The sequence below is a fragment of the Oncorhynchus mykiss genome, chromosome 13 (assembly GCF_057628025.1).
Source record: "Oncorhynchus mykiss isolate SJ-2025 chromosome 13, ASM5762802v1, whole genome shotgun sequence".
In the NCBI taxonomy this organism is placed as follows: domain Eukaryota; kingdom Metazoa; phylum Chordata; class Actinopteri; order Salmoniformes; family Salmonidae; genus Oncorhynchus; species Oncorhynchus mykiss.
In genome coordinates, this window is record NC_143034.1 from 40,136,333 (window position 1) to 40,155,374 (window position 19,042).

Genomic DNA, 19,042 nt, shown 5'->3' on the forward strand with positions numbered 1-19,042 from the left:
TCAGCAAGGGCATTGAAGATGAAACGTGGCTGGGTCTTTCAGCATGACAATGATCCCAAACACACCGCCCGGGCAACGAAGGAGTGGCTTCGTAAGAAGCATTTCAAGATCCTGGAGTGGCCTAGCCAGTCTCCAGATCTCAACCCCATAGAAAATCTTTGGAGGGAGTTGAAAGTCCGTGTTGCCCAGCAACAGCCCCAAAACATCACTGCTCTAGGAGGAGATCTGCATGGAGGAATGGGCCAAAATACCAGCAACAGTGTGTGAACCTTGTGAAGACTTACAGAAAATGTTTGACCTCTGTCATTGCCAACAAAGGGTATATAACAAAGTATTGAGAAAATGTTGTTATTGACCAAATACTTATTTTCCAACATAATTTGCAAATAAATTCATTAAAAGTCCTACAATGTGATTTTCTGGAAAACATTTTCTCATTTTGTCTGTCATAGTTGAAGTGTACCTATGATGAGAATTACAGGCCTCTCATCTTCTTAAGTGGGAGAACTTGCACAATTGGTGGCTGACTAAATACTTTTTTGCCCCAATGTATGTCTGACAGAGATGCTAATGACTGTCTCTTTCTGTCTGTCCCACCCCACCCTCTTCTCCTAGAGAGCCTAGTGAGGAGTGCAATGGAATCATCGGTGCTCTCTCAGTGGAGTCGTCCGCGCCGCCGTCGAGACTAAACAACTGGTGTCCCGCGGCCTCCGCCGCCCCTACCCCAACCCTTACCCCTGCTCCAGCCCCTGTGCCCGCGCCCCCAGTCACCTCTGCAAGAATGGGGGACGGCCTGGACGCAACCACAGTGCAGATGTCTTCGTCGGGCAGCAGTAGTAGCAGCCAGGGGGTTCAGCCCCAGCCATCCACCTACGTTCCAACCGTGCCAGAGTTTAACCCGCCGCCCCCGGAGTACATCAACTCATCGCAGCCCAAGCGGCAGACCAACCAGTTGCAGTACCTGCTGAAGGTGGTGCTGAAGACCCTGTGGAAGCACCACTTCTCCTGGCCCTTCCAGGCACCCGTCGATGCTGTCAAACTCAACCTGCCGGTGAGTGTTGTGTTTCTGCCTGGCTGGCTGTGGTGTCTCACTATATGGACTAGAAAAGGAGAAACGTACGACCTGAAAATTAGTCTTTGAAAGTTTGTTTAATTTAAAAGTTGAATTCACTAAATATTCTTCAGAGCCGGTTTGGATTGGAGTGTAGCCTGCTTTAGACCTATCCTGACTACCCATCCACATTGCTCTGACCAAACGACTAGTGTTTCTTCCCCACCATGAGTCTGGGTTTGCTTTTCTCCCTGGTATTTTATAAAATGACCGTTCTGATTGGTCCCAGATACAGAAGGGTTGGGCCAGAGCCGTTATTGGCTTTGATACTCTGATTGGTTAGTGACGTTGATGAATTTGTGTTGTACAACGCCCCTCATTTTGACGTCAGCACAAATTTTTGGGGGTGGCAGTTTCAGACTAAATAAATGTATGCAGTGGAATTAATTTCAGGATGAATCATCAGGCAAATTAATTGCATTTCTATTTAACAAATCAGTTGTAGACCAACAGTGAAATGCTTTCTTAACCTCTCTGGGACCGTTCGGGACGTGAGCGTCCCACCTCTCAACAGCCAGTGAAACTGCAGGGCGCCAAATTCAAAACAACAGAAATCCCATACTTACAATTCCTCAAACATAGAAGTATTTCACACCATTCTATAGATAAACTTCTCGTTAATCCAACCACCGTGTCCGATTTCAAAAACGCTTTTCGGCGAATGCACAACATATCATTATGTTACGTCAGCAACTAGTCACAGAAAGCATTCATCCATTTTCCAACCAAAGAGAGGAGTCACAAAAAGCAGAAATATAAATAAAAGTAATCACTAACCTTTGATCTTCATCAGATGACACTCATAGGACTTCATGTTACACAATGCATGTATGTTTTGTTCAGTAAAGTTCATATTTATATCCAAAAATCTGAGTTTACATTGGCGTTCAGTAGTTCCAAAACATCCGGTGATTTTGCAGAGAGCCACATCAATTTTACAGAAATACTCATAATAAACATTGATAAAAGATACAAGTGTTATGCATGAAATTTTAGATCCACTTCTCCTTAGAACTACCCCTCCCGGATCCAGGAGAATTGTCATCAACTGACACTAATTAGCATAACGCAGCGGACAAAAAATATTACTAGAAAATATTCATATTCATGAAATCCCAAGTGAAATATAGTGAAACACAGCTTAGCCTTTTGTTAATCATCCTGTCATCTCAGATTTTGAAATTATGCTTTACAGCCAAAGCAAGACAAGCATTTGTGTACGTTTATCAATAGCCTAGCATAGCATTATGTCCAGCAAGTAGTAAGCAACTTGGTCACGAAAATCAGAAAAGCAATCAAATGACATGGTTTACCTTTGATGAGCTTCGGATGTTTTCACTCACGAGACTCCCAGTTAGACAGCAAATGTTAATTTTGTCCCATAAAGATTATTTATATAGCCGAAATACCTCCGTTTGTACTTCACGTTTGGTTGAGAAATCCACCGGGAACTGCGATCACAGCAACGCTGAAAAATATTCCAAATTAGATCCATAATATCGACAGAAACATGGCAAACGTGTTTTGTAATCAATCCTCAAGGTGTTTTTCAAATTCTATTTGATAATATATCAACCGGGACAGGTGGCTTCTTAGTAGGAAAGAGAGAAACGGTGGCCGCATTTGTCTATTACGCACAAATCACTCTGAGAGCCACCAGCTGACCACTGACGCAATGTTGTCGTTCAGGCTAATTTTTCAAAATAAAAGCCTGAAACTATGTATTGTGACACTAGACACATTAGGGAAGCCATAGAAAAGGGAATCTGGTTGATATCCCATTCACTGCTCAATAGGGACGCATAGGAACGCAGAGCTTTCTAAATAAGAGTCCCTTCCTGATTGGATTTTTCTCAGGCTTTTGCCAGCAATATCACGTCTGTTATACTCACAGACAATATTTTTACAGTTTTGGAAACTTTAGAGTGTTTTCTATCCTAAGCTGTCAATTATATGCATATTCTAGCATCTTGTCCTGACAAAATAGCCCGTTTTACTTTGGGAATGTCATTTTTCCAAAAATGAAAATAGTGCCCCCTAGTTTCAAGAGGTTACTGCAACTGCTGTGTCAGATAAAAAAAATAAATAAAAAATAAAAAAAATTAACTGAAAGAGCACACCATGCTATCATCTGAGTAGAGCGCTCAGAGTCCATACATATGTCTGCCATGTTGTGAAGTCAACATTAGTCAGAATAGCATTATAGCATACCTTTGCACTCCCAGGAATCCCAGTTCCACAATAAATGTTTGTTTTGTTCGATAATGTCCATTTATGTCAAAATAGCTCCTTTTGTTAGCGCGTTCAGTCCAGTAATCCACATTTATAAAGCGCGTTCACTAGTTTCAGATGAAAAGTCAAAAAAGCTTTGTTACAGTTAGTAGAAACACATCAAACGATGTATAAAATAAATCTTTAGGATGTTTTTAACATAAATCTTCAATAATGTTCCAACCGGACAATTCCTTTGTCTTCAGAAATGAAGTGGAACGTAGCTACCTTTCACGTGAGCGCGCGAGACTGAGCCTGTGGCACTCTGCCAGACCACTCACTCAAAGAGCTCTAACGAGCCCCTCCTTTAGAGTAGAAGCATCAAACAAGTTTCTAAAGACTGTTGACATCTAGTGGAAGCCGTAGGAAGTGCAAAATGACCAATATCCCACTGTGTATTCGATAGGGGCTGAGTTCAAAAACGACAAACCTCAGATTTCCCACTTCCCACCTCAGATTTTTTCTCAGGTTTTTGCCTGCCATATGAGTTCTGTTATACTCACAGACATCATTCAAACAGAAAACACTGAAGTTTCTAAAACTATCCAAATCTACTAATTATATGCATATTCTAGCTTTTATGGCTGAGTAGCAGGCAGCTTAATATGGGCACGCTTTTCATCCAAAATTTCCAATACTGCCCCCTACCCCAAAGAAGTTAGCGGTCCTTTTCCAACTATTTTAATGTTACGGGACCTTTTCTAACAGAGTTAAGATAAAGAACAATGTTTTTTTGTGGGGGGGTAGTGACACGAGGAATAAATACACAATGGATAATGAGAAACAATGAGTCCAAGTAACATTGCTATATACAGGGAGTACCAGTACCAAGTTGATGTACAAGGTAATTAAGGTTGCGATGTACATATACATTGATTGACCAGTTTATTAGGGACACCATCTAGTACCGACTCGGACCCCTGTTTACCTCCAGAACAGCTTGAATTATTCAATCGTTGCTCAATTAGTATCGAGGGGTCTAACGTGTGCCAGCAAAATATTACACCACCGCCACCAGCCTGTACCGTTGACATCATGCTGCATTGGGGCAATGGATTCATGCTGCTTACATTAGATTCTGACTCTGCAATCAGCATGACGCAATAGGAACCGGTATTCGTCAGACCAGACAATGTTTTTCCACTTCGGTTGTTCAGTGTTGGTGATTGCGTGCCCATTGGAGCCGCTACTTCCTGTATTTAGCTGATAGGAGTGGAACACTGTGTGGTTGTCTGCTGCAACAGCCCATCCAATGAATTGTGCGTTCTGAGATGCTGTTCTGCCCACCACTGTTGTGCTGTGCTGTTAATTACCTGTTTGTATCCCGCCTGTTAGCTTGCACGATTCTTGCCATTGTCCTATGACCTCTCGTCAACGAGCTGTTTTCGCACCCAGGACTGCCGCTGACTGGATTATTATATATATTTTTTTGTCGCAGTATTCTCTGTGAACCCTAGACACTGTCATGCTTGAAAAGCCCAGGAGGCCGGCTGTTTCTAAGGTTTCTGGAACTGGCGCGCCTGGCACCGATGATCATGCCACGCTCCAAGTTGCTTAGGTCACTCGTTTTGACCATTCTAACATTCAATCAAACAGTAACTGGATGCCTGTCTGCGTGATTTATGTAGCAAGCCACGGCCACGTGACTCACTGTCTGCAGGAGCGAACCAATTTTATGAATGGGGTGGTATTCCTAGTAAACAGGCCAGAGTGTAGGTAGGAGTGAAGTGACTGTGCAACAGGATAGATAATAGACAGTAGCGTGTGCGTGTGTGGCGTCAGTATGCATGCTGTTTGTGTTATGTCTGGGTAGTCCAGTGTATGTCCATAGTCGGTGCATGCCAGTTGGTGCAAAAAAGGGTAAATGCAGGTTGTCTGAGTAGCCATTTGATTAGCTATTTAGCGGTCTTGTTTAGTTGTGTTATGGCTTGGGGTAGAAGCTGTTAAGGGTCCTGTTGGTTCCAGACTTTGTGCACTGGTACCTCTTTCTTTGCGGTAGCAGAGAGAACAGTCTATACTATTTCCAGTGAGTGATAGTTTTCCCTTTTCTAAGTCACACCCTTACAACTCTGCACCCCAAAAAGCTTTTTTTTTTTTACATGAAGTATTGAGTTGATTATTGATTCTAATAGTGTTTCTATGTGTGGCTGTGCTACCCAAGCACCCAACATGCACACTTGGCAGATTCCTCTGTCTGACTGCGACTGTCTTGTTTTAATTGAATTGTACTTAAAAAAAAAAAAATGTTTTTCAGGACTACTACAAGATTATTAAAGTTCCTATGGATATGGGAACAATCAAGAAGCGACTTGAGAACAGCTACTACTGGAACGCCCAAGAATGTATTCAAGATTTCAACACCATGTTCACCAACTGCTACATTTACAACAAGGTAACGATGCAGTAATGCACTTTATCTGTTGTCAACCACCACCATAGAAATAGAATCTATAGAAAGGGCTTGGAACCACTAACCCTGACAATTTGAATCAGGTGGTTCATTTTATGACCACCACACCCCATATAGTTAGTATCAGAGACGTATATTTAGTTTGGCTAACTTTTAGAATGGACACTGTTTTAGAATGGATGCCTTTTTTTAGGTAGTGCTAGATAAATGTATGTCTAGGTCCTAGGTAGTGCTAGATCTGTGTACGTCTAGGTCTTAGGTATGTATAGGCTTTGGTTTCTGGTACTGTATTAACATGGAGTGTCTGTCTCCCCATGACTGAAGCCTGGAGATGATATAGTGTTAATGGCTGAGCAGCTGGAGAAGATGTTTCTCCAGAAGATTACTGAGATGCCCCAGGACGAGACAGAGATTGCTGTCATGACCGGCAAGGGACGAGGCCGGGGCCGACGGGAAGGAGGTAGGGTACTGCACACAAACACACAGGCACACACTGAAACGCATACACACTCCTGGCCTGGGGTTTCCAATACCCTACTGAACTGTGCTGGCCAGGTTATGCGTCCACCATAGTTGCTGGAACTTTGCTGGAACTTTGCACAGTAGGTTTCAGGTTGTCTTTTGTCATATCTTGTGACTTTTTGGGGGGGTTTCATGTTTCGAGTGTGTAACCTCCACTTTTCATACTAAATAAAAGGAATAATTATCACTGTGTATCATCATCGTGTATGTTTGTGTCAATTAATCCTGGGATGGGTTGCCAATTGGCACCAAAATACATTTAAGTTAATTCAATTTAGGGTTTGGCGGTATCCACGTTTTTATACCGTCATACCTTTTTTGTACCATACCGTGTATACGGTGTTACCGTAAGTGCACACAAGGGGCGCAATTTAAAAATTGAGTTTTTACGCTCAACACTTTAGGCAACAGGGATAGAAGAAGAGAAGTGTTTCCAATTACATTAGTAGACAATTAGTATGCAATGCCTACTCATAATAGGTTGAAATCACACGAGGCAACAACAATGTAATTGGAAACACTTATGTTCCTCTGCCTCTTTACTGCAAAACATAGAAATGCACGATTTTCACATGTTTATTTTGGGGTGGTGCTGGAGATGATGAATATGAAGTATAATTATTTATTTTTTTAACCACATGAAGAGGCCACTTGAGGTCTGGGGAAACATTTGAGAAAGTAACATTTTGGGGTGTACTTACCCCTTTAATTACAGTGCACACCAGCAAAAGGCTGTTATTTAGCTGTGTTGTTTTGGCATGTAATGATAGAGTTCGCTAAACAAATACCCACTGGATTGATGCAAATAATAATGATACCATTCTGCCAGGTCAGCATAGGCTACTTTGTAGTTAATGTTTAATTGAGAATGTTTTTGTGGAAGCCTTTCCATCTACCAGAAGACTTTTCATTAGCATCATGCTAACGGCTGCACAAAGTTTCTTCAGAAAGTTGCAGGAAATGCAAATCAATGATGCATTCTGTTCATGTCTTATGGTAAACTTGGATTAATTGCTACGTTTTCAATACATTTAGTTGATTCCCTACTAAGTTCAATGCATTTTAGAATTTTGTTGAATTCCGTTTTAATGTCTGGATTCCGTGATTTTCGTCCACATTCTACGTATTGCGGATTTTATAGGGCCCTAGATCTTTCTCCAGGAGGGGATTGAATATCTACTGTAACCAAGAAGCTTGATCTTGACATCTAGCCACTTATCTAGCAAGTTAGAAAACCAAATGCATAGTTGGAGCCCTGAGCTGGATATCATTTAATTAACATCTTAGATTTCTTGTAGTTCTACTTATTCAATTTCATTCACACATTGTTCTGTCTCTCTGTGTGTCTCACACCCTCCCAGGTCTGAACTTGAAGCCAGGCCCGACTATGGATTCTCCGTCCACCACCCCCCAGACACGGGGCTTCTCCAGCCACTCCCCAGGCCCTCAGACCAGAGGACCACCAGTGCAGCAACAGACCCAGGACCAGGGGCCACCATCTCTACCTCCTCAGCCCCTCATGCAGGCCCTGCCCTCCCGCGTGCCCCCAACGCTACCTGTCCACACCCATGCCCATGCGCCACAGCTGGGGGCCCCCTACTCACTGGGCCCGTCGGACCTGCCTCTCCAGGCCCCTCCTAAGCTCCCGATTATGACCTCCGTGCCTCCTCCACCCACCCAGACCACTCTGCCCCCCACCTCCATCCAGAGCACTGCCCCCATACTGCAGAACCCCGTGCCCATGGCCAAAGTGAGTCAGATGGAGGGTTTGGCATGCACAGGGAGGGTGCGGGGTATATTGCTTGCAGAACTGGGTTGTGTTTATAATAGAGCAAAATGGAAAATGAGAATGAATGAGAGTTTCGAGGTGGTCCCTCCCTGTTTGTCTGGTTTTTTTCTTCTTCATTTTGATGCATAATGAACGACGCTTCAAATAGTATTTGATTCAAATAGTATTTGCATTCCTTCAAATACTTTGAGCTTTTAATTGAACTTCTCTGGAGTGCCAAATGGACATGGTTTGCACTTTTAGGGCTACTCCATTGGTTCCATTGCACCAAGGAAGCTCAATCAATCGCTGTTCAGAATGCTTTTGACAAAAGTACACTGTTTATTACCTTGCATCTGATCTAAAACAATCACATTCTCCTCTCATACTCTGCCTCTTCTCCTTCCCCTTTCTGTCCCTCTCCCTGTGCCCCTAATTTCTCTATACCCCCTTCTAGCAGAGAAAGAGCCAGAAGAGGAAAGCAGACACGACCACCCCCACGGCCAACGACCAGCTGAGTGAGTCTTCTCCAGCCGAGTCCAAGTCGGGGAAGACGCTGCCGCGACGTGAAAGCGCCAGGCCCACCAAGCTAATCAAGAAGGAGGCTCCAGACTCCCAGCACCACCTGGGCCTTGGGATAGGTCTCGGTCTAGGGGGACCCGGAGGACCAGGGTTAGGGGCTCATAGCCCCAAGCAGCAGGAGCAGCTACGGTACTGCTCCAGCTTGGTCCGAGACATGTTACATAAGAAGCACGCGGCCTACGCCTGGCCCTTCTACAAGCCAGTAAACGTGGACATGCTGGGGCTGCACGACTACCACGACATCATCAAACACCCCATGGACCTTGCCACTGTCAAGGTGGGTTTGAATGGAACACAATTATGGGTGTGTCCCAAATTGCACCCTTTTCCCGATATATAGTACACTGCTTTTGACCAGGGCCCATAGTGCAGTACTTTCGACCAGAGCCCTATGTTGGATTAGGGTTGGCAGGAAAGCCTGAAGAAGTCTAGCTCTCTAAGGGATGTCCTTGTCCTCTAAAAGGATTCCAACATTGTGACGTGGTTTTGTTGACATGTTGTGATGTGTTTGTAGTTGAAGCTGGACAACAGGCAGTACAGAGACGCCCAGGAGTTTGCTGCCGACGTTCGGTTAATGTTCTCTAACTGCTACAAGTACAACCCACCCGACCACGAGGTGGTGGCTATGGCACGCAGACTACAGGTAATACACTTGTAACACGGTAAATAATACCCTCATAATTATATTTAATTACTTACATTTTCCAGAAGGAACTTAAGTTTATCTCATCAAGTCTGATGAGATAAAGATGTATAGTAAATATATAAATGACAACGTTCACGTGTGTCACGTAAGTCACAAAAATCTATTTTATAACAAATGCCCACATGAGCTTAGGCCTTTTCATGTACCTGTTTGTAACTTTTTCATGTACCTGTATGCCAAACTATTTTCTGTGTTTTACTGGTGCAGCAGATGTCTTTGAAATCTGGGTTGTTCAATAGGGAGAATATGTTTTGAAACCGAGTGAAATTCATAGGTTCCTGAACTTTTCCAAAATCAGAACGCCGATGTTTGCTTTTCCATTGCAACTAGTTTTGCTACGGTGTGCCCGATTGAGCACCACCCAGTTCTGTTCTCTATCCAGACTCTGAGTATGTCCTCTCCCTCCCTCTCTCTCTCCAACAGGACGTGTTTGAGATGCGCTTCGCCAAGATGCCAGATGAGCCCGAGGAGATGTTGGCTTCGGCTCCTGCCCCCGTGCTGCTCCAGTCCTCCGCCCCCATCATCAAGGCCCAGCCGCCGCCCATCCTAAACCCTGCATCTTCCATCCTAGGTCCTGCCTCGGTCAAACACCCCGCTTCCTCCTCGGACAGCTCCAGTGATTCGTCTTCTGAGTCGGAATCCTCCACAAACGACTTGGAGGAGGAGAGAGCCCAGAGACTGGCCGAGCTACAAGAACAGGTGAGGAAAGACCGAAACAACAACATGGAATGCAAATAGGATTGGATTTTTCCCCCTGATTGAGGGATTCCAGCCTCTCTGGTGACATCTCTATTCATCATACATTCTTTCAACTCTTTTGGCACTAATAACATCCATTTGTGATACATTTGATGGATAAATAAAGTTGTTTAAAATCTAATTGAATCCCTGAAGATGGATGAAGGGTGCTGTGTCTTTTCTGACCCCTGGAATATTTGGTGATGTCCAGTCAATGACTATCCATTGTTTTTTGACCGTTGGTTTCCTGTCTGTCTGTTACAGCTCAAAGCTGTCCACGAGCAGCTGGCGGCCCTCTCGCAGCCACAGGCCAGCAAACCAAAGAGAAAAGAGAAGGAGAAGAAGAAAGACAAGCACAAAAGGAAAGGAGCGGTGGAGGAGATCCCGGAGCCGGCCATTCAGTTCCCCAAGAAGACCAAGAACAACAACAGCAGCAACAACAACAAGGAGCTCCTGCCCAAGAAGACCAAGAAACCCAGGTTGGAACAATAATAGCTTTTTCACACTACTGAGCCAAGCTGAGAAGAGGGGTATGCTACAAAGCAGGACCAAGGAGTTAGCCAGCTAACTTGCCTGAATATTTTTTTTAAGAGGAGCTTGAAATGGGCAAATTGATAAAAAAAATGGTGGAAAGAATATTTAAATGCAGCTATTTTAATTAAACAGAAAATCACGAGTTATTTCCGGTTGTTTAATAAAGTTACCTGGTTAACTCAGTGATCCTGGTTTGTCATAAACCCATCTGTACTGCACTGACCTGGTTCTCCATCAGTACAATACACAGCTATGGGAATTTCTGTCTTAGGTGTGGCATTGGGGCGGCAGGTAGCCTAGTGGTTAGACCGTTGGACTAGTAACCGAAAGGTTGCAAGATCGAATCCCCAAGCTGACAAGGTAAAAATCTGTCGTTCTGCCCCTGAACAAGGCAGTTAACCCACTGTTCGTTGGCAGTCATTGAAAATAAGAATTTGTTATTAACCGACTTACTTAGGTAAATAAAGGTAAAATAAAAAATGTTTACAGAAGTCAGGACCTGTGACATTTTCAAGGGGACACATAATTTGCTGAGCGCATGGATTTTATTGGCACATTATAAAAGTACTGAAGCTGTTTCGTTGTTAATCCTCTAAGCCATTTATAAGCTTCTGTCTCATTTCCACGGCAAGTGTTGTAACATGATTTGTATACTCCCTCTGCTCTTTCTGCATTTCATTCACAGAGATGTTACGTTACAGTGGCTACATTACAATGCCCATCTTCTAGCATACTATTTAGAATTCACACTTCAAATCTAATTTTATTTGTCACATACACAGTGTTGGAGAAGAAAGTAAAAGAACCCAGTTCAATATGTGCTATGAAAGCTAACGTTTCAGATCCTTGCTCAGAACATGAGAACATATGAAAGCTGGTTGTTCCTTTTAACATGAGTCTTCAATATTCCCAGGTAAGAAGTTTTAGGTTGTAGTTATTATAGGAATTATAGGACTATTTCCCTCTATACCATTTGTATTTCATTAACCTTTGATTATTGGATGATCTTATAGGCACTTCAGTATTGCCAGTGTAACAGTATAGCTTCTGTCCCTCTCCTTGCTCCTCTGTGGGGTTGAACCAGCAACACAACGACAACAGCCACCCTCGAAGCAGTGTTACCCATGCAGAGCAAGGGGAATGCAGAGCAAGGGGAACAACTACTAGAAGGCTTAGAGCGAGTAATGTTTGAAACTCTATTAGCGCGCACTAACTAGCTAGGCATTTCACTTCGGTTACACCAGCCTCATCTTGGGAGTTGATAGGCTTGAAGTCATAAACAGCGCAATGCTTGACGCACAATGAAGAGCTGCTGGCAAAACACACAAAATTGCTGTTTGAATGAATGCTTCTGCCTACCGCCACTCAGTCAGATACTTAGATACTTGTATGCTTGTATGCTCAGTCAGATTATATTCAACGCAGGACACGATAGAAAATATCTAGTAATATCATCAACCATGTGTAGTTAACCAGTGATTATGATTGATTGATTGATTGTTTTTTACAAGATAAGTTTAATGCTAGCTAGCAACTTACCTTGGCTTACTGCATTCGCTTAACAGGCAGTCTCCTTGTGGAGTGCAACGAGAGAGAGGCAGGTCATTATTGCGTTGGACTAGTTAAATGTAAGGTTGCAAGATTGGATCCCCCGAGCTGACAAGGTGAAAATCTTGTCGTTCTGCCCCTGAACAAGGCAGTTAACCCACCGTTCCTGGGCCGTCATTGAAAATAAGAATGTGTTCTTAACTGACTTGCCTAGTTAAATAAAGGTGTATAAAAATATATAAAAAAATTGGTGCCCAAAAATACCAATTTCCGATTGTTATGAAAACTTGAAATCGGCCCTAATTAATCGGCCATTCCGATTTAATCGGTCGACCTCTAATTGAGTTGGAGGCGTGCATGGCCACGCAGTCGTGGGTGAACAAGGAGTACAGGAGAGGGCTCAGAACGCACCCTTGTGGGGCCCCAGTGTTGAGGATCAGCGGGGTGAAGATGTTGTTACCTACCCTCACCACCTGGGGGCGGCCCGTCAGGAAGTCCAGTACCCAGTTGCACAGGGCGGGGTCGAGACCCAGGGTTTGGAGGGTACTATGGTGTTAAATGCTGAGCTGTAGTCGATGAACAGCATTCGCACACAGGTATTCCTCTTGTCCAGATGGGACAGATAGGGCAGTGTGGTTGCGATTGCGTCGTCTGTGGACCTATTGGGGCGGTAAGCAAATTGTAGTGGGTGTCAGGTAGGGTGGAGGTGACATGGTCCTTGACTAGTCTCTCAAAGCACTTCATGATGACGGAAGTGAGTGCTACGGGGCGGGGTGGTAGTCGTTTAGCTCAGTTACCAGGAACCTACTTCATTCTAAGTAGTATGCTTGTTTGGACATTGGAATAGAGACAAAGGTTATTCTCTTCCAGTTGAAATTGTACTGATAGTTTATATATTCTGCTCTGATCTTGCAGTAAGAAGGAGGGAGGTGCGGTGAAGAACAACCACTCTGCAGCCCTGGGCCCTCAGGCAGCGCTGCAGCCCCCAGCTCTGCAGCCCGTGTCGGGCTTGGGGGAGGGCCTGGAGGACGACCCGGCTGCAGCTGGAGCCCCCGGGGAGAAGGGTAGGCCCATGTCGTATGAGGAGAAGAGGCAGCTGAGTCTGGACATCAACAAGCTGCCCGGCGACAAGCTGGGTCGTGTGGTCCACATCATCCAGTCCAGAGAGCCCTCGCTGAAGAACTCCAACCCCGATGAGATCGAGATAGACTTTGAGACGCTCAAGCCGTCCACGCTGAGAGAGCTGGAGAGATACGTGTCGTCGTGCCTCCGCAAGAACAAGAAGAAGGTTCCTGGTGAGTCTCAACATGCGTATCTTTGCCTCCCCCTGTGGCCAAACAAAAACTCCCTAACCTCCTACAAATAATTTGAAATGTAATGATGTTGCGTAATTCATTCAAATCAATCCCGAAATTACGGTTACAAAACATGAATAACGAGGTATTGATAACTTTTCCACAGCTTTCCTTTAGCGCCTAGGTCACTTTTTCATTTTGCCAAGCGGTTTCCTTTAACTTTGTCTTAGCAATGTAGTTTTATGTTGACCTAACATGTTAGGGTGTCTTGAGAAGATGTCGAGTCATGTGCCGCTCTCTCCTATAGTGGCAGAGAAGACCATGGAGGCCATGACTGCCGCCAAGATCAAGGCCAGCTCCTCCTCTGACACCGACAGCAGCGACTCCAGCTCCTCAGACAGTGATGAGGAGAAGGGTAGGGACACGCATTAAGCCCTTCTCATTTCACTCCTCAAATGTTGTTTTTAAGCCTTTATTATCTTCTTTGGTTTGAAGCGTAACATTGAGGTATTTCGCATGTGCCCCATATTATTTACCTCATGCATATATCATGGTCAATACTTGAATATTTAACAATCTCACATTGTGGCTGTGGTCAACAACAGATTTTTGTCACGTATTCAGAATTGATAGACGAAAGCTTAATTCAGTAGTCAGGATCTCCTCTCTGCCTTCTCTTGTCAGGAATCCCTCCTAAACAGAAACAGAAGAAAGGCCACGGGACCAACGAAGGGAAGAAGCCCCATCTCCACCATACCATGTCTGGAGCTGGGCCCCTCCCCCATGGCATCCCTCACCCCCAGGGCCACCCTCACCCCCAGGGCCACCCTCACCCCCAGGGCCACCCTCACCCCCAGGGCCACCCTCACCCCCAGGGCCACCCTCACCCCCAGGGTCCTGTCCTGCAGCCCAGCATCCACCTGAAGCAACAACAGCACCATAACCCCTCCCCCGTCACCTACATGGCCCCTCCCCCGGTAAGATTGATTGATTGAATTTATGAGAACTAAAAGTAGTAGGCTGCCCCAGCCGGAGACATATTTAACATTTTGGTCATTTAAATAACCACATATCACAGTCGGAAGTACATGTTCCCTCAGAAAAGTCAGTGCTAGTAGGAAAATACACAAGGATTTATTTAAGATACTTAACATTGCATACATGATCCATTATCCAGGATAAAAACACAAAGCTTGAATGTTTATTTCATATGTGGTTTTAAAGATACGACATGATAGAATGTTATTGTCTGTTTTCATAAAAGCTTATTACAGGACTTAAAAACAGCAGTAAGACGATATAGAAAACATGTAGTGGGGCACTTCTCTACACACGCAATAACATCTGCTAAATATGTGTATGCGACCAATACGATTTGATTGGATGGGGACTGTACAGTGGGACTTTACAAATGACTAAAAAAGCATTTGAAAAAGTGCAGCAGTGAAGTTCATTGTATAATGGTGCGTGCGTGTGTTTAATTCCTAGGTAACGGTCACGGCGTTGGAGTCCTCTCAGTTGCTGGAGAACACGTTTGATTTGCTGCCCCACTTCGGCCAGCAGCCACTCATGCACCTGTCCCAGCACCACCACTCCTCGTCGCCTGCCTTGCCCCCCCACCTCAACGTTCACTCGGCAGCGGGGCCGGTGTCCCCGGAGACGCACCCCTTTCTCAACCAGCACCCCATCCACGCCAACCCTCCCAACCCTAACCCAGGTAAGTCCCGGCCTCTTCAAGCCAGACCTGCCTGAGGTCAGATAGTCTTTCGTATTTTTTTCTAATACCAATACTATGGTTGATTTGAGCTTGCCTGGCGTAATGGGACCAATGGAAAAGTCTATAATTTGCCAAACCCACCCATCTGGTGCACTGGGCAGGAGCGATCGAACGCAAGATAGGTATTTGACAGAACACTATTTGAACCCAGTTCTGCAATAAGCTGGTCTTGGGTTATCCGAAGGCTTCCTAAAAGTTTATTCTAAGAATTTGTTGACCTATGATTAGATTAACTAGGCAGTCCTTTGACTTTTTTCATCGTGATGTTTCCATCATGACTCTCCTAACCACCTTTTCTCATTATTTCCCTTCCTCCTCTTCACATGTAGCTTTGCACAACGCCTTGCCCCAGCAGCCATCTCGACCCAGCCACAGGGCAGCAGCTCTACCTCCCAAACCCCCGCAGCAGCAGCAACCAGCGACCCAGCCAACCCTACTACTACAACAACAACAACAGCTCCAGCCACAAGCCCCTCCACCCCAGCACCACCTCCAGCCCCACATTCTCCATCCCACCCCCCCCCAGTCCCTGCAGCAGCGGCCCCTTTCCCCCCCCACCCTCACCCCTCAGGGCCTGATGTCCTCCCTGCCCCCCCAGATGCTCCTGGAGGACGATGAGGAGGTGATTCCGCCCTTACCCCTCAGCCAGGTGCATCTCTACCTGCAACAGCTCCAGCAGGGACAGAGCCAGGGAAGACCTGGCCAACAACCACACAATCCCCAGCAGATCATGCAGTCTCTCCAGATTCGCCAACAACAACAGAACCAGGCTCCCCTCCTGCAGTCTGTACAGGTCTGTATTGTGTATACGTTGAGTGTGTAATATATTTTAGGGCTGTCCCCGACTAAAAAATTATATTGGTCGACTGAATGGTTCTTTCGACCAATCCATTTGTTGAAATGTTTAAACTTACTTTTCCATATATGGGCAGACACAACCTATGTGTTTAAATAAAATCAACTACGTACGCACTGAGCTTGTCTGATACACACGGTTGGATGAATATAGATGACTGTCGCACATTGTCTTGCTCTCCTCCCTACTGCAGAGAAAGACAGCACAGCAAGTGTTTATCTGCAACATCATTACAGCCATATAGTTTCTTACTTGTTTCTGACAGAAGTTCTGTTACCAAAATCCCAAATTGGTTTAGAGAAAACTTACCCTATTCCCTCAACCCTTGCTCTCTCTTTACGTGACACATGTAAGCATCGCATGTACAGTGCCTTGCGAAAGTATTCGGCCCCCTTGAACTTTGCGACTTTTTGCCACATTTCAGGCTTCAAACATAAAGATATAAAACTGTATTTTTTTGTGAAGAATCAACAAGTGGGAAACAATCATGAAGTAGAACAACATTTATTGGATGTTTCAAACTTTTTTGACAAATCAAAAACTGAAAAATTGGGCGTGCAAAATTATTCAGCCCCTTTACTTTCAGTGCAGCAAACTCTCTCCAGAAGTTCAGTGAGGATCTCTGAATGATCCAATGTTGACCTAAATGACTAATGATGATAAATCCAATCCACCTGTGTGTAATCAAGTCTCCGTATAAATGCACCTGCACTGTGATAGTCTCAGAGGTCCGTTAAAAGCGCAGAGAGCATCATGAAGAACAAGGAACACACCAGGCAGGTCCGAGATACTGTTGTGAAGAAGTTTAAAGCCGGATTTGGATACAAAAAGATTTCCCAAGCTTTAAACATCCCAAGGAGCACTGTGCAAGTAATAAAATTGAAATGGAAGGAGTATCAGACCACTGCAAATTTACCTAGACCAGGCCGTCCCTCTAAACTTTCAGCTCATACAAGGAGAAGACTGATCAGAGATGCAGCCAAGAGGCCCATGATCACTCTGGATGAACTGCAGAGATCTACAGCTGAGGTGGGAGACTTTGTCCATAGGACAACAATCAGTCGTATATTGCACAAATCTGGCCTTTATGGAAGAGTGGCAAGAAGAAAGCCATTTCTTAAAGATATCCATAAAAAGTGTTGTTTAAAGTTTGCCACATGCCACCTGGGAGACACACCAAACATGTGGAAGAAGATGCTCTGGTCAGATGAAACCAAAATTGAACTTTTTGGCAACAATGCAAAACGTTATGTTTGGCGTAAAAGCAACACAGCTGAACACACCATCCCCACTGTCAAACATGGTGGTGGCAGCATCATGGTTTGGGCCTGCTTTTCTTCAGCAGGGACAGGGAAGATGGTTAAAATTGATGGGACGATGGATGGAGCCAAATACAGGACCATTCTGGAAGAAAACCTGATGGAGTCTGCAAAAGACCTGAGACTGGGACGAAGATTTGTCTTCCAACAAGACAATGATCCAAAACATAAAGCAAAATCTACAATGGAATGGTTCAAAAATAAACATATCCAGGTGTTAGAATGGCCAAGTCAAAGTCCAGACCTGAATCCAATCGAGAATCTGTGGAAAGAACTGAAAACTGCTGTTCACAAATGCTCTCCATCCAACCTCACTGAGCTCGAGCTGTTTTGCAAGGAGGAATGGGAAAAAATGTCAGTCTCTCGATGTGCAAAACTGATAGAGACATACCCCAAGCGACTTACAGCTGTAATCGCAGCAAAAGGTGGCGCTACAAAGTATTAACTTAAGGGGGCTGAATAATTTTGTACGTCCAATTTTTCAGTTTTTGATTTGTTAAAATAGTTTGAAATATCCAATAAATGTCGTTCCACTTCATGATTGTGTCCCACTTGTTGTTGATTCTTCCCAAAAAAATACAGTTTTATATCTTTATGTTTGAAGCCTGAAATGTGGCAAAAGGTCGCAAAGTTCAAGGGGGCCGAATACTTTCGCAAGGCACTGTATGTGACCAATAGGGCCTGACCTATAGCCTATCATAATCACATCAATTAATTGGTTAAAATAAAATAAACGCAGTAATATCGACAGCAAAATGGATGCGGATGACGTGAAAAATAAACTTAAAAATAAACACTAACTGTGCCAGAGACTCTATTCTAACGAATAATATTATAAAGCCTTTATTACAGCAGGCTAAAAACAGTTGCATGCATTTGTGAATTGCGGTTTATTTCTTGTTTAGGTTAGTTATCCAAAGCTCCCTTTATTTAATTTTAAAACAAAACTGCTTGATTTAATTTCAAAGCATGAATGTCTCGTGTGAAGGCATGAACGAATAAATGATTGATTAGACTATATATTACAATATAGGCCTAAGTAATTTACCGTATTAAGACTGAACAGGACACGCTCTTAGTCCTAAAGCTCGATTGTGGTTGTACAAGGCTACTCTACAAAGCCTTCTAAGGATAACGACATTACTTATGATTATAATAATTGTAATAATAAGGAGAAGGAGATAAAGAAAAAGGAGGGTATAGGAGCGAGAACTACCCACATACAGTGGGGCAAAAAAGTATTTAGTCAGCCACCAATTGTGCAAGTTCTCCCACTTAAAAAGATGAGAGAGGCCTGTAATGTTCATCATAGGTACACTTCAACTATGACAGACAAAATGAGAGAAAAAAATCCAGAAAATCACATTGTAGGATTTTTTATGAATTTATTTGCAAGTTATGGTGGAAAATAAGTATTTGGTCACCTACAAACAAGCAAGATTTCTGGCACCTGTTTGAACTTGTTATCAGTAAAAAAGACACCTGTCCACAACCTCAAACAGTCACACTCCAAACTCCACTATGGCCAAGACCAAAGAGCTGTCAAAGGACACCAGAAACAAAATTGTAGACCTGCACCAGGCTGGGAAGACTGAATCTGCAATA

At 44.1% G+C, this 19,042-nt stretch overlaps 1 protein-coding gene across 21 annotated transcripts in view; it reads left to right on the forward strand.

Annotated features, from left to right (window-relative positions):
- The window catches only part of LOC110485141 (bromodomain-containing protein 4), a 57,334-nt gene that overhangs the window by 25,108 nt on the left and 13,184 nt on the right, over positions 1–19,042 (forward strand). For 13 of the 21 annotated variants that reach the window (XM_036940749.2, XM_036940745.2, XM_036940748.2 and 10 more), the window contains 13 exons: positions 616–1,051; positions 5,637–5,774; positions 6,117–6,252; positions 7,676–8,064; positions 8,540–8,941; positions 9,179–9,307; positions 9,794–10,069; positions 10,373–10,587; positions 13,106–13,485; positions 13,793–13,900; positions 14,170–14,462; positions 14,974–15,202; positions 15,592–16,055. In XM_036940749.2, coding sequence (XP_036796644.2) covers positions 782–1,051; positions 5,637–5,774; positions 6,117–6,252; positions 7,676–8,064; positions 8,540–8,941; positions 9,179–9,307; positions 9,794–10,069; positions 10,373–10,587; positions 13,106–13,485; positions 13,793–13,900; positions 14,170–14,462; positions 14,974–15,202; positions 15,592–16,055 — 3,429 coding nt within the window. In that variant the 5' untranslated portion in view covers positions 616–781. The remainder of the gene's footprint in view (positions 1–615; positions 1,052–5,636; positions 5,775–6,116; positions 6,253–7,675; positions 8,065–8,539; positions 8,942–9,178; positions 9,308–9,793; positions 10,070–10,372; positions 10,588–13,105; positions 13,486–13,792; positions 13,901–14,169; positions 14,463–14,973; positions 15,203–15,591; positions 16,056–19,042) is intronic. The other 8 variants (XM_090196170.1, XM_090196163.1, XM_090196168.1 and 5 more) reach the window with 1 other exon arrangement.